The sequence below is a fragment of the Fukomys damarensis genome, unplaced genomic scaffold (genome assembly GCF_012274545.1).
Source record: "Fukomys damarensis isolate Sample0158 unplaced genomic scaffold, DMR_v1.0_HiC HiC_scaffold_20, whole genome shotgun sequence".
Lineage (NCBI taxonomy): Eukaryota > Metazoa > Chordata > Mammalia > Rodentia > Bathyergidae > Fukomys > Fukomys damarensis.
In genome coordinates this window covers 8,258,308-8,273,030 of record NW_022900932.1, presented here as the reverse complement: position 1 = coordinate 8,273,030, position 14,723 = coordinate 8,258,308, and the positions used below count along the sequence as shown (strand labels likewise).

General features: G+C 56.0%; 1 protein-coding gene across 1 annotated transcript in view; it reads left to right on the top strand.

Moving 5' to 3' along the window:
- Positions 1-3,114: 3,114 nt before the first annotated feature.
- CUNH6orf132 (chromosome unknown C6orf132 homolog) overlaps positions 3,115-14,723 on the top strand; it is a 17,636-nt gene continuing 6,027 nt past the window's right edge. Inside the window, exons 1-4 of the mRNA XM_010617803.1 lie at positions 3,115-3,169; positions 3,284-3,390; positions 13,329-13,404; positions 14,546-14,721. Coding sequence (XP_010616105.1) covers positions 3,115-3,169; positions 3,284-3,390; positions 13,329-13,404; positions 14,546-14,721 — 414 coding nt within the window. The remainder of the gene's footprint in view (positions 3,170-3,283; positions 3,391-13,328; positions 13,405-14,545; positions 14,722-14,723) is intronic.

Genomic DNA, 14,723 nt, shown 5'->3' with positions numbered 1-14,723 from the left:
GGTGGGGCAGGGATGAGAGGACAAGGGTGACAGTGAAAGAAGCCACCCCCAGTGTAGAGCAGCAGTTGCCTGCTAGGCACGTTGCTTACATTCTCCGTGGTTTGTCTCATCGTCCCCCGAGCCGTCCACCCTCAGGGACCACGGTCACGATGACAAAGACGCGGAAACAGGCTCAGCCGCATAGGAACACCCCAGGGCAGGGGAACTGGGGTCCCCAGGTGGACACAGGAGGCAGCGCCCACTGGTGGGACCCAGGATCATTTTGGAAGTAGATTTTGAACTTCTGGCAGCTCTAGTTTTTGGTGTGAGGGTGGATGAAAACCTTCCTGCAGGGCGTGATTCTTAGGAAGTCTGCAGGAGCCCTGTGCTCATCCGGTCCGCATGGGGACTTGATGGGGACAGAGCTGGTACTGTTTACCGTCGTTGGTTTGGGAGATGGACTCTGAGCTAGATTGACCTGTTGGCATCAAGGCCTGGAATTAAGTGCTTTTTTGAATTCAGTACTAGGGATTAAACTCGGGGCCTTGGCATTGAGCTACATCCCCAGAGCTTTATAAAATTAAAACCCCCGTTTTTTGGGTTTTTTTTTAATTTTAAAATTTTGACAGAGGGTCTTGCTAAATCACTAAGTGCCAGGCAAGACTTGAACTTGCAACCCTCCTGCCTCAGCCTCCCAAAGTACCGTACTGGAATTACATTTTGGGATGCCATCCCCAGCTTCTAGTGGTCTCTCCACAGGAATGTGGTCCATGGGGCACAGGATTGGCTCCCAGGACTTCTCTCCTAGGCTGCAGTAGGGCTTCGGGATTTAGCTCAGTGGTGCCATCAGCTGCCTCGCAAGTGCAAGGACTCAAGTTCAGTCCCCCGTACCAAAAAAAAAAAAAAAAACCCAAAAAAACGGCTGCGGATTTAGCTCATGGTTCTGCTGCCTGCCTCCTAGGCTGCAGTGGCCCCAGTTCTCTGGAAATCCCTCTCTTTGTCTGGAAGCTCCTGGGTCTTGGTCAGGGCCACCTCTGTGACCTGTGCACGTGGTGAGCAAAAGCAGCCAGCGTCGCGGTTCAGAAGGGTCCTGTGGTGGGAAGGGGACACAGGACTTTACAGGTGCCCAGGTCTCTGGGACAGGGCCCTCTCTGCCACCCTACCCTCTTCCTCTGCCCCACCTCCTCATCTGGGAGAGCGGTCTGCTGCCCAGAAGGGCCCACTCTAGTGTCACCAACCCCGTGACCCAGTTCCATTACTCCCATAGCAAAGTCCCCAGGCTTGGCCTCTTGTTCTAGCTTTGTCCTTGACTTTGAGGGGAGAAAGGCCCAGCCTGGCCTGGAGGACGTACCGATGGTGGCCCTCCCGGGGTGGCATCTGACCCTGTGGGACAGGCAAGGCAGGAGAGGCCCTGAGGCCTGGCCGGTTCTAGCCACACCTCCCTTGTTTCCTTTTTTGGGGGAGAGGGCTTAAAACAACACATTTATTATCTTACAGGGAAGTAGGGCTCCAGGCTGGACCCAGGCAATGGCCAGGCTCTGCTTCCTCAGCCTCACTGTCCCTTGCTGCCCACCCCACAGCTGTGCCCCAGGGGATGGCTGTGTGCTTAGAATCTGGGCCACCACCTGCAGGAAAGTGATGGGGTCTCCCTGGGCCCCAAGACGCTGGAGTTGTGGGGTTGATGTCCCTGCAGTTGGTTCCATCCTGGTCCTGACCCTGCCCTGCGAGACTTTGGGTGGCTGTGTCACCTCCCGCCGCCCCTAGTGTTGCTGGAGGCCAAAGCCCGGCCTCCTCCACCCCACAGTATCCGTGGGTCACAGCCGTCTCACTCCCAGTTGTCTCTGGTGAAACTGGGGTCCCTCCCTGTGGGGACAGGGGGCACATGGTCAGGCCCTTCAGGGAGACCCTGGCACTCATACTTAGCGTCAGGCCTTGGGCAAATCATTTGACCTTGTATCTCAATTTCCTCATCTGTTACAGAGCGATTTTGAAAATGGAATTTTTGTTTGTTTTTTGAGACAGGCTCTCACTGTGTATGTAGCCCAGGCTGGCCTGGAACTCACGGCGACCCTTCTGCCTGAGCCTCACGAGTGCCTGGCATGGCTCATTATTTCTCTAGCGTTTCCACCTTGCCAGGCTGCTCAGTTGTGATTAGGTATGCCCAAGAGTAGTGGGCATCGACGTGGAGATAACTCAGCATCAGGCAGGGGACCTGGGACCCTGGCAGGTAAAGATGAGAGGAGGTAGGCAGGTTGTCTGGCAGCACCCAGGCCATTGTGCTGCTGTCCCTGCTGTCCCCACCCAGTCTAGTCCACGTCCTCCACTCTGGAAGTGCCCCCAGTGGGCGCTCCTTGCTGGGCTGTCCTTTCTGGTCGGGCCAAAGCTGTACCTCATGGTCCCTTCCTGCGCCCGACCAGGCCGACCTAAATGCTCACACCTCCCGGTAGGGCCCTCTGCAGAAGTGGTGCCCTGGTTGCTCCCTGGAGCCTCCTGTCACACCCGAGGCCCAGCAGTCAGGACACTGCCCAGTACCCCCGACGGGCCCGGCCTGTTGGACACGTTCCGTGGCTTCCCTGCGGTCTCCTCCTGAGCAGGGGACTCAATGAGCCGAGCTCCTTCAGTGCTCCCGAGACGCCCTGAGTGAGACAGGGTGGGGGCCAGGCCGGCCCTTCCTACAGCAGTCCTGGATCTGGTGCCATGCCGCCTCCCCCAGCACACCCCAGGGGTCCAGTGGCCTTGGTCATCCTGTCCTGCGCACCCCGGGGTGTTTGGGCCGGAAGGGTCCAGGAGACAGTTGGGACCTGTGTGCTGTGCTTGTCCCTGATTAGGTCAAACACTTGGGGAAACTGTGCCCTTTCCCTCTCCGAGGTGAGCCCGGCCTGAAGCTCTCTGGTCCCACCCGGAAGTTTGCCGTGGGACAGAAAAGGCTCAGGACCTGTCTGTGGACTGGTCAGGAGGAGACCCCAGGAGCAAGCCCACAGTGCCGCCCCAGTGGTCCTGTTTGCACACACACCCTCCTTAGAATTCTTTTTGTTTGTGGGAGACAGTCTCAAAATGTAGCCCAGGCTGGCCTCAAAATTGGGCAATCCTTCTGCCTCAGCCTCCCAAGTGCTGGGGTCCCAGGCACGCGCCACCATGTCCGGCTCCATCAGGAGGATCTTCCTGTGTCAGAGGGGCTTAGCGGAGTTGGGTGGGGAGTCTGCCAGGTCTGCTTCCTTACTGAGAACTGCAGGATGCGTAAAGTTGGTGGCCAGATGTCTGCCTTTGTTCCCAGCTCATGGTGTCCCCTTGCTCTGCCCTGCAGATGGGATCTGTTACGGGGACGCTCGATTCGACACCGTCAGCGAGTCGGGAACGGCCACACTGAAGGCCCGGCCCCGCGTGAGGCCCCTGCTGACCTTCCTCCCTCTGGTGAGTACGGCCCCACCGTGCACCAGGTCCCCTTGCCCGCCCGGCTCCTAGTCGCCAGCCTCACCAGTGCCACTCCCCGCCTTACTGATGCCAGCAGGCGGCTCACACAGGATGGCTGGAATTGGGGTATCGGCTCCTCCCTGGTGAACCCCAGGAGGCACCTGGGGGTGGCACCCAAGCTGCCAGCTGTGAGCGGTGATCCTGGGGGCCACTTGGAAGAGGTGGCATCTGAGCTGCCACACAGGACAAACATCAGTGAGCCCTGGGAGGGGGCGCTTGTGACAGTTTTGCACCGAGTCTAACACCACAGGAAATGAGACGCTGTCCTGCGGCTGGGCTTTGGTTCTGGAGGAAAGAGGCAGGAAGCAGCTGTCCTCCGGCAGGTTCTATTGATCGTGTGCGGCACTCCTGGGCCCGGGGACCTCTAGACTGGGCGTTGGGGAAACGGGGTGCGAGCACACGGCACGTCCACATTGCCTAGTGGCCGTGTTAAAAGGAAAAAGATGTGGGGCTGGCAACTTAGCTCAGTGGTGCCGCTGCCTGCTTTGCAAGCACAAGGACCCGAGTTTGCTCCCTGGTACCAAAACAATAAATAAATAAATAGTGAAAAACAAAAGGGGGGATTTGGCTCAGTGGCACCGCGCCTGCCTTGCAAGTGCAAGGTCCTGAGTTTGATCCCTGTACCACAAAAAAAAACCCAAAAGGACGTAGGCAACATCGGGTGGGTGTTTTGGTCACTAGGCAGTAGAGCAGTTGCTCAGCATGTGTCAGACCTTGGCTTCTGTCCCCAGTGCCACAAAAATAAACAAATAAAGAAAGAGAAATAGGTCAAATAGCCCCAGTAACTGGTCTGTGTTTTGGTAAGAGGGATCGAACTCAGGACCTTGCACTTGCATGGCAAGCGCGGTGCCACTGAGCTACGTCCAACCCCCTTTCTGTTTACTTGTTTATTTATTTAAATTATTTATTTATTTTTTGTTACCAGGGATCGAACTTGGGTCCTTGTGTATGCAAAGCAGGCAGTGGAACCACTGAGCTAACTCCCTGGCCCTTATTTTTTTTTTTTTCCGGCTTTTTTAAATATTGGAATTGAACCCAGTGCCTTTACACTGAGCTACATCCTCAGCCCTCCTTTATTTATTTTTTTATTTTGAGACAGTCTTACTTAGTTGTCCAGGCTGGGCTCTAACTTGTGATCTTCCTGCCTCAGCCTCCCAGAGTGCCACCACACCCAGCTCAGATTAACTTTACTAATATGTTTTACTTATTAACCCAATAGATTCAAAAGATTATCATTTCAGTATTCAGTCAGTATAAGAACAGTAGTGAGGTGTTTTACATTCTCTTTTCATACTGTGTCTTCATAATCCGGAGCACTCCTTGGGGTGTCAACAGCCAGCCTCACAAAAGTGGGCTCGATCCTGCCTCAGATGCCGGCCTGGGCAGAGGCAGTGCTGTCCCTTTGGCCTGGCCACAGCCTGAGCTCATGACACCCGGTAGGCTCCAAGGTGGCCACGCCGTGGTCCTGAGCGCCACACATTTTGCCCAGCATGGCTGGACACAGCCCTCTGCCCCTTTTCCCCATCACTGTGTTTTGCTAACTCTGCCCGCCAGGTCCAAGATTGCGCACAAGGCCGTCCCAGTTTGATTTTCATCACGCCACCTCCCTCAGGGCTCTGGGAACATGACCTGAAACCCTTTCTTTTCTGCTTGTAAAACAACTCCTGGACATTACCGACAAATATAGACAGAACCACACCAAGCCAAGCGTGGTGGTGCACGCCTGTCCCCACAGCACTCTGGGAGACCAAGGCAGGAAGGATCGAAACTTCAAACCCAGGGCTGGAGATGTAAATCAGTGGTTTTACCACTTGCCTTGCAGGTGCAAGGTCCTGAGTTCGATCCCCAGTACCCCCCACCAAAAAATCAAGCCAAGCCCAGGCACCCCCGTGACTGTGTGAAACCTGTCTCAAGGCCAGGGCATAGCTTGGTGGTGACCACCCGTGGGTCTCAAACCCAGCACGAAGAGATACAAAGTCAGCCTCTACCTCTGATTCCAGAGATGCCCAGAACTGTACACGCCGATAAAAGGACTGTGCCCTGTTCTACTTCTGCAGCTGACTCCCGTTCCCCCTCCCCTCAGTGCTCGTGCCCAGAACACAGTAGGACGTGGCGGCATCAGCCCAGGGCAGATGTAGCCCATCCCCCGCTCAGCCTCTCATTTTGGGGTGACTGAGGACCAGGCTGCTCCTTGAGGATCCCCCGCAGTGACTTCCTATTGGAAGGGGGGAGGCCCTGATGGCTCACCTGGGTCCCCTTAAGCTCTGCTCTTCCCATGCCCAGACCACCCCACCTTCCTGCACCCCACACTTGACAGCCAGGGGACACTGAGGCCCAGGGAGGCGAGCTGGGAGTCCTATTCCCTGCAGGCCTGGGCCCAGTGAAGGGGGTGTCCTTTTCTAGCCCAAGCCTGGTCTGTGCCACTGTGACCCTCTCTCTGGGGCTCCCCTGGGGACCCAGCCATCCCCAGCATGATGTATGGCAGGAATTACAAACTAAATACCCATGTGGTAAATACAGGAAACTGGCTGAACGGGTCCCCAGGGTGCCCGGGGCCATGAGAGCTCCTTGGGTCACCCCACCCTCTGAGTCAGCCTTGCCTGGCTCTGCCCAGGAGACTCCCTGCTGCTGCCGCCTGGGAGTTATAGGAACAGCTGAAGTCAGCACCTCCCTTTGTCTCCCCACCCTCCTGGGTGAGCCCAGACTCCTTGGGTGGGGGCGTGAGCCAGGCAAGGTTGTGTTTTTATTTAATCTTTTATGTTTTGGGTTTTTTGAGGCAGGATCTCACTAAGTAGCTCAGATTGACCTTGAACTCACTGTGTAGCCCAGGCAACCCTCCTGCCTCAGCCTCCCTAGTTCTGAGATCACAGGTGTGCTGCTCCACTCTGGGCTATGGAGACCATGACTCCAGGGTTTTAGCTGATCTGTGTGGGGGTGGATTGGAGGGAAGGGTTAGGGATGGGGCAGCAGAGGCCAGCAGGAAGAGTGAATAATGTTGGGCTCCCAGCCCCTTCCTTAGCTGCCTGGCTTTATCAGGGTGAGGCCTCAGCCTGAACCTCCAAAGCTGTTTGCACCCATCCTTACCCAGACAGCTGCTCCTTGGCCACCCCGTGGCTCTGTGGTGAGGACCACGGCGGGAGCCACAGAAGAGCCTGGGATTTAAGCCGGGACCGCTGTTTAGGAGGGGGCAGGGCTCCAGGGTGGCCTCTCGACCCCACTGACTCCTACCCTGGAGAGGGGCACAGCTGGGCTCCCACACCCCCATAGCGCAGGGCCCAGCAGGGTCTAGGGACCCTGGGTGGCTGGTGAGTGGCGCCTTCTCCAGCGGTGGCCATGGGGTCCTCGGGTTCTTTAATGAACACGCCCGCTGGCTCCCAGCTTCCCAGGAGTTCCGAGGGGCAGAGCCCGTCTCTGATGACTTCATCAAGCTGAGGACCTGGGAGTGAGGGAAGGAGTTGAGGCCCCCTTCTCAGGCTGCACGGTGCCCCCGCTCTGACTCCGCAGCAGGGTCCCCGCCCTGTGCCCCACTGCTCACACCCCACCCAGAGGGCTGGACTGGATGGGAGGTTTGCATTCCCCGCTGTGCAGCCACCTCAGACCTGGCCAAGGCCCAAGGTCAGCCATGCACCATGCAGCACCCACTGGCCGGGCCCTGGGGACCCACCCTTGAGGCTTGGCTGGGCTCCGAGGAATCGCGGGCAGGACACGGGGGGGGGACGACGACACGGAACGGACAGCAGGCTCCCCTCCCCCATGGTGAGTGCTTCCTCCTCCTCCTCCTCCTCAGCCTGGGAATGGTACTGATTCCTGTCTGTCCCTGACCCTGGGGGTGCCCCATCTTCTCAGTCCAACCAGACAGATGCGGGGGGGGGGACACCCGAAGACTCTGGGCCTCTGCTAACCCGTGGGGGAGGATGAGGCAAGCACCCAGCCCCACAGTCCTGTGCCACAGGCCCCTTTGTCACAGCAAAGCCAAGCCTGAGGCAGTGTCCCATTCCAGAGAGAGGGCTAGGCCGTCTGGTGGGCACTGACTGTGTTGGAGAGAGAGACAGACAGAGGTGAACCCAGGCAGAGACCTCTGAGCTGCATTCACAGCCCCAGGAACTATGCCATTTCTATCTATCTATAATCTATCTAGCTATCTATAATCTATCTATCTATTTATTGAGCCAGGCTCACACCATGAAGCCCAGGCTGGCCTCCAACTCCTGGCAACCCTCCTGTCTCAGCCTCCTGAGTGCTGGGATTACAAGTGTGCCCTACCATGCCTGGCTACAATCTTAGACGATGAGTTTAAGATTGCAAATCTGGTCTATTGACTCTGAAATTAATGTTCCTTACACTCAGCCACCATAATTTTAAAAATTATAATTGCAGGGCTGGGCATTTAGCTCAGTGGTTCTGCTGCCTGCTTCGCAAGCACAAGGACCTGAGTTCAATCCCTAGTACAAAAAAAATATAATTGCATTGGGTGGTCTTTTTAAAATTACGAATACAATCGTTTGTTGTTAAGGACTGAGAACTAGGGACTGGGCTTTTCTCCACCCATGGGAGATTTGCATGTGAGCCCTGTGGGGCGGCCTTAGCTTCCGGGTGTTGTACTGTGTGGGGATAAAGGAAGTGCCGAGACCCAGTTTCGCCAGGCTCCGTCCTGCAGGGCCAGCTCAGAGGGTGGGAGTGGCCATGACGGTGGCCGCCTGATGCTCCTCTCCCTGCCCATATTTGGCTGCCACCCTCAGAGGCCACACCTGCCCTGAGTGTCTGCAGCACAGGTCAGCCCCCTCCCGGCCCCTGCCCAACATTTGCTCAAGGCACAGTGCCACCAAGGCAGGGTGCTGGGCCAGGCCAGGCCACCTCCCTGCTGACAACAGCAGGTCGAAGGTGAGGCCCCCAGTGACCTCCAGGCCAGCCTGTGACTCTCCAAAATGCAACTTTCCATGCCAGGCAAGGTGACACACGCCTGTAATCCCAGCTCTTGGGGCTGAGGCAGGAGGATTGCTGTGAGTTTGAGGCCACATATAGCAAGACCCTGTCTCAAAAAACTGAAGAAATATGCAGCCCCCCACCTGCTTCCCCTTTTCCTCTTGGGAGCCAGACAGGCACCCAGGCCTAGTGGCAGTGACTGTCCCTGCACCCTGCCTCTGGGGGTGGCCCAGAGAGTCCAGGTCACTACCCACAGCGCAGAGGGGAGCAGGTCACAGAAGGAACACCGTGGTGAGCTGATCCTAGGAGCATGTCCAGCCAGGGGCGGGAAACTGAGGCCCAGAGAGAGGCGACCTCAGTCTGAGTTCACTGGCGGCCGAGCTGGCCGCAGAGTCCGCACTTCTGTCTGGTGCGCTGCATTCTTCCTACTCACATGGCCCAGCGGGGTCTGTTCACTCGGCACACGTGTGTTGGGTCGCCCAAAGAACCACCGCCCTGACCCCCTGACACCAGCAGGAAGGGGCGGGCTCTGGGGTCCCCACATTGGCTCTGCCCCTGGTTAGCTGTGTGACCTCGGATAATGTACTCAGCCCGTCTCTGCCTCAATTTCCCCATCTGTATGATCAAAACAATAACCTATCTCTTAGGTTCCTGTGAACTCTGACGGGGACTCAGAGTGGTGCCTTGTATGCAGTAGGGGTCTAATAAGTGTCAGCTTATTAATAAGAGCAGTGGCACGGGGCTGGGGACTCACAGGGGACAGACGCAGAGCAGGGCGGAGGCCAGGAGGTCCCCGGAGGCCGTGTCCGTCCATCTGTCCATCTGTGAGTGAGGGGCTGAGGACAGGCTGTGCTTGGGGGAAGCAGGAAGGGACTCCGGGAGTGACCGGCAGACCCGGGCTAGGGTGGGGCCTTGGGTGCGGCAGCCTCTGCGCCTCAGTTTCCTCTTTTGCAATCAGGTCCAAAAGGACCGAGCTCACACAGGAAGTGGGGTTGGGGTGGAAGGGATGGGTCTGCTCTGGGACACAGAGCCGGGTTCCAGCAGCTGCTGCTGCGATCTGATGCGGGTGGGAGCAGGGCGGGGCGGCACCTGTCATGAGCCCTTGCACTTTTTCTTCGGATGATCTTCGTTTTTGTTTTTTTTTTTTGGTACTGGGGATTGAACCTAGGGCTTTTACACCAAGCTACATTGCCAGCTCTTTTTCATTTTGGACAGGGTCTCCCTAAGTTGCTAAATTGAGCAGGCCAGGCTTACGATTCTCCTGGCTCAGCATCTCAGAGTGCTGGGATTATAAACATTTTTTAAAGCAACTCTGGGGGTTGAAGTCACACATACTACTGGGCAAGTTCATTACCATTGAGCTATATCCCTGACACTACTTTTTTAAAAAAATGTATTATATATATAATAAATTTTACCTTTGCTTGGTTTTTTGAGACAGGGTATCACTGTATAGTTCAATCTGGCCTTGAACTCATTATGTAGCCAAGGCTGGCCTCAAATTCATGGAGATCCTCCTGCCTCAGCCTCCCAGGCAAATTTACCATTTGAAACATTTTGAAGTGTACAATTTAGTGGCATTAGGTATATAACTTTCTTTTTAACTAACCCTAGTAAGTAGAAGAGTTGCAAAGAATCCCCTAGCCACCTCATGGGGAGGGCCTGCATTTTGTTACATTGTTTTATTTCTTCTTTTTTTACACGTACTTTGTTTCTTCCCGAAGGCCTGAAGAGTAAGTTGAGACATTGTGTCCCTTTATTCCCAATAATTCAGTGTGTGTTTCCATCCCCTGGGACAGATCTGCAACATTGGAGAAAGCAGTGTTGACACAACAATGTTATTACTTAGTCCACTGTTTTGTGTTCAGTTACTGGGAATTGCCCAGTAATGCCCCTCCTGGTACAGGAGCAGGGCTCCAGGATCCTAGACAAGATCTTACCTACACCCCTCTTTTTTCTTTGAAACAGGGTCTCCCTCTTTAGTTCAGGCAGGTCTCCAACTCACAGGAATCTTCCTGCCTCAGCCTCTTGAGTGCTGGGATCACCAGTGTGGGCCACCACGCCCAGCCCAAGCCCTCTTGTTAGTTCATTATTATTGTTTCACTGTTACTGTTGGGACAGAGACTTGCTGTGTAGTTCAGGCTGGCCTTGAACTCACTAATCAAGCCCTCTTCTTTGTTTTTGCTTTTGGTAGGGGTGATGGAACTCAGGACCTTACGTTTGAAAGGCAGGGAGCAGAACCACTGAGCTAAATCCCCGGCCCCTCAAGCCCTCTTCTTAGTGATGATTCTCCTCAGTTCTCAAAGTGGAAGGAGGAGGGCAGGACACTGACATTGTCCGCATCTACAACGTCACCACCTGGACCAGCACGCTGATGTCACCTGTTTGGGTCCCCCTAAGCAAGGGCATGCTTACCTTCTCAGGCTGCCTCTGTGGAAGGAACATTTAAATGCGTTTGGGTCAGCCTGGCCGTTCCCATGGGTAAGGCTGCCCGGTACCACTGAGCTCAGGTCCAAGCAGGAGATGCCAGGCCAGGCCCGGGTCCACTGGGACTGTTCAGCGTGGCCCCCCAGATCCCAATCAGATGAGGCTGGGCTCCGGGGCCTTGAGCACTGTGCTGAGGTGGTAGGTATGGCCTGGGGCCCCTCTTGTGGGTGGAGGGAGCTCTGCCTGAGTTTAAGATGGACTTCCTTCCTGCGTTTGCAGAGTGCTTTAAGATCAAAAGGGAGGCTGTAAGCCAGGTGCAGTGCTTGCTTAGCATGTGCAAGGCCCTGGGTTGCATTCCTAGCACCCCACAAGTAAAAGCAAAAAAAAAAAAAATCAATCAAGGCTGGGTGTGGTGGTGCACACCTGTAATCCCAGCTACTCAGGAGGCTGGGACAGGAGGATCACAAACTGAAAGGCAGCCTGGGCAACTCAGTGAGACCCTGTCTCAGAATGCGAAATGCAGGGGTGAGGATGGAGCTCAGCAGTAGAGCACCCCGGATTCCATCCTTGGTCCTGCAAAAACAAGCCAAAAAAAAAAAGAGTTGAGGAAATGCGGGGGCGGGGAGTGAACTCTGGGCTGTGAGCTCCTACCACCCCTCCTGCATGACTGTTACCAGGGGAGCTGGGGAGCTGCTTCTAGGACTTGGGGATCCTGGCTTTGATGGTTCAGTTTTTCCACCTTGTGGGGGACAGGGTAGGAACAGTTGAACCTCCACCACCTGGTTCTGGGCCAGGGATATTAGGGCATTTGTTCCTCTCGAGTCCTGCAGAGCAGGAAACTGTATCTCTGCTCTCATTTGTTTTTTTGGCTTTTTGAAACAAGGTCTTACTAGGTAGTTTAAGCTGGCCTTGAACCTGCCTCAGTCTCCTGAGTGCTGGGGTCACCACACCCTGCTCTAAGATGACATTAGTCCAGCTGTTGTGTTGGCACACGGAGCGAGTGTGAATGCGAACAGCGTCGCTGTCCCATCCTGTGTGTCGTCTGCCCATCCAGGGTCACACCTCTAGCAGAACTGAGCAGGTCTTTGACCTGAGCCCCGAGTCCTTCCACTTCCGGTCTAGCCCAGGGAGGCACCAGGGACCTCAGCTCCCATCCTGAAGGCCCAGCGGGCTCCCGGTCAGCATCAGGGCGCAGGGCCCTGTAAGGGTCACTAGATGGCGATCTGCATGTGTGTGGTGTTGGGGTCTCCATGGCCCAGGCCCCTGTCCCCTGGCTCTGGGTTTGATGTGCGTTTCCCCATGTGAATCAAGTAGAGGCAGTAAAGGATGAGATCATGCTGTGAGGCTGTTCCAGCTTCAGAGTTGTTTTTGTGGGTTTTTTTTTGTTTTTTTGAGACAGGGTCTCACTATGTAGTTGAGGCTGAACTGGAACTCACGATGTAGCCCAGACTGGTCTTGAACTCACTCCTGCCTCAGCCTCCCAAGTGCCAGGATTACAGGCGTGCGCCACCACGCCCGACTCAGAGTTGTTTTAAGAAAGGAAAACTGAGGGCTGGGCATGGTGACAAAACACCTGTGATCCCAGCACTCAGGGGCTGCAGAAGATCTCCTGAACTACGTAGCGACACTGTCTTACCAAAACAAGACAAACCTGTAGTTTTAAAAGGAGCAGGGACTGGGGATGTAGGTCAGCGCGAAGGAAAAAGAAAAGGATCTGGGGAGAGGACCCCAGCCACCCACCTCCAGCATCCAGATGCTGTCAGACTCCAAGTGTGGTCACAGGTAGTGGCCAGGCTGGAGTGCGAGACAGGAGTGATGGGTGTGTGGGTAAGAAAAGCTGGCTGGGAGGGAAGGCGCGGCCGTTGAGAGCCGGAAACGCTCTGCCACTCCTCACAGGGACAGGTGTGCAGACTTTGTTGACACTGGCACTGTCCGTCTAGGGAGAGGAAACAGAATCGGGTGGCCCGGCCCGGGCAGCTGTGCACACCTGCGGCCTGGCCTGCAGAGGTTAGAGATCAGCTCTTCATCTGGGGCCACCTGGATGTTCCTGTGTCCGCGCACTGGTAGTTGCAGACTCGGTGCCTGCAGGCTGGCCTGGTGGCTGGACTTGATGTCTAAGTCAGGATCAGTAGTCCCAATGCTCCGTGGCCACCAGGCTCAGAGCAGTGACAGTTCCGCGTGAGTGTGGATGTGTTCTCTCCTTTCTGCTGTCAGTACATGAGCTGTGGTCCTTCCCTACTTAGCATCACTCTTTCAAATGTCTTTGTCTCTAAACACAGCACGAGACAGGTTTATGCGTTGCCCAGGGGTTTGCGGGAGCCCAGCCCCGAGTGTCTACTCCCCACCCAGGGAGTGATCCAAGGCAACCGTATGCCCAGGTCCACCTTTGTGAATTCACTGTTCAGGTGTTGGTGAGCACACCCAGGCCATCCTGCAGGGTTTGAGGCATACTATGGCCTCAACTGCAGTGATCGGAGAACGAGTTATCTCTCCTTTCCCATACCCAATCTCGCTCTGATCCTTTTCAGAATGCCCAGGAGAACCATGGGCTGGCTGTGCCGACTCCCTCTGTCCCTGAAGATTTTGCAGGCAAAGATGTGGCAGGTAAGAGGACTCTGGGGCTGAGGTTTGTCCATCTTGCTGTCGTTTCTCCTTTGGCTCTGAATTCAAAAGCTAGGTAGGCATGGAGCTAGGCATGGTGGTGCACATCGGTAATCCCAGCACTCTGGGAGGCTGAGGCAGGCAGATCCCAAGCCATAGACATCAGACAATCCTGGTTGTGAGCCCAGCTCCCCCTACTGGCTGTGCTTGCCTGGGTTTGTGACCCCACCCCTCACACCTCTCCCTTTTGGGGGCATCAGTGCCTACCGGAGAGAGGTAATTCACTTGTCACACCTCTGCTCAGCTCCGGCCAATAACTTCCTGTGTCACTCAAAGGAAAGGCCTTGAGGAGCCACCAGGGTCTCGCCTGTGACCTGCTTTCCGCCCCTGCCCCTCAGTCCCCTTACCTGTAGATGCACCACACTCAGCCTTGACGGTGGCTGCCCCTGCCTGGAAGGCTCTACTGGACACCAGGCCGGTCTCTCCCCCTCCCCCTGCCGCGACACCTCCAACAGGGGTCGCCAACCACTCTCAGCTCTGGCCTTATTGGTTTCCCCCCAACACACGTTCCCATGGTGAGGATTTACTAACCTGCGGGGCCTGCTGTCTCTGTCCCCGGAACTACACACTGGAGAGGGTGCCAGCACTTCTTCATTTTGTGTGGCTGCTGGTGCTTTGTTTCTTACTGTTGCTTTCCATTTTTGGTTTAGTTTGCTTCGTACTGTGGATCGAACTCAGGACCTTGTGCTTGCCAGGCAGGTGCAACACCACTGAGCTAAATCCTGGCCTATTTTGTTTGTCTTTGAGACAGTCTCACTGGGCAGCCCAGGCTGGCCTGGGACTCGTGGTGATCCTTCTGCCTCAGCCTCCTGAGTGCTGGGATCAAAGGTGTGCGCCCCCACACTCTGGCTGGTGCGTGTTCCCTGCTGTGTTCCAGCTCCGAACTCGGAGCCTGGTGCCTGGGCGCCCTGTGCCTGTCCCTTCCCACACTTCCCTGCTCTGTCAGGAGCCCCCACCTCAGCCCAGCTCGTCAGGGTCACCTGTCGCCGCTCTCACCTTGCTCAGAGAAGTTAAGCACAGCCAGGGGCAACCCCAGCCCTGTGCCCAGCAGACAGGGGACATCTTGGCCTCTCCTTTCTTTCAGATGGCAACTCCCTGGTCAATGGCAGCCTCCGGCTCTACAGCTCTGTGGGGGACCTGAGGCTGGAGCACTCTGGCCTGGATCCGCTCATCCCTCCACCTCCACCAGGCCCAGCCCCCGGGCCACCCCAGGACTTCCCACAGCCCCCGGGGGAGTCCCCGCCACCACCACCCCCTTCCAC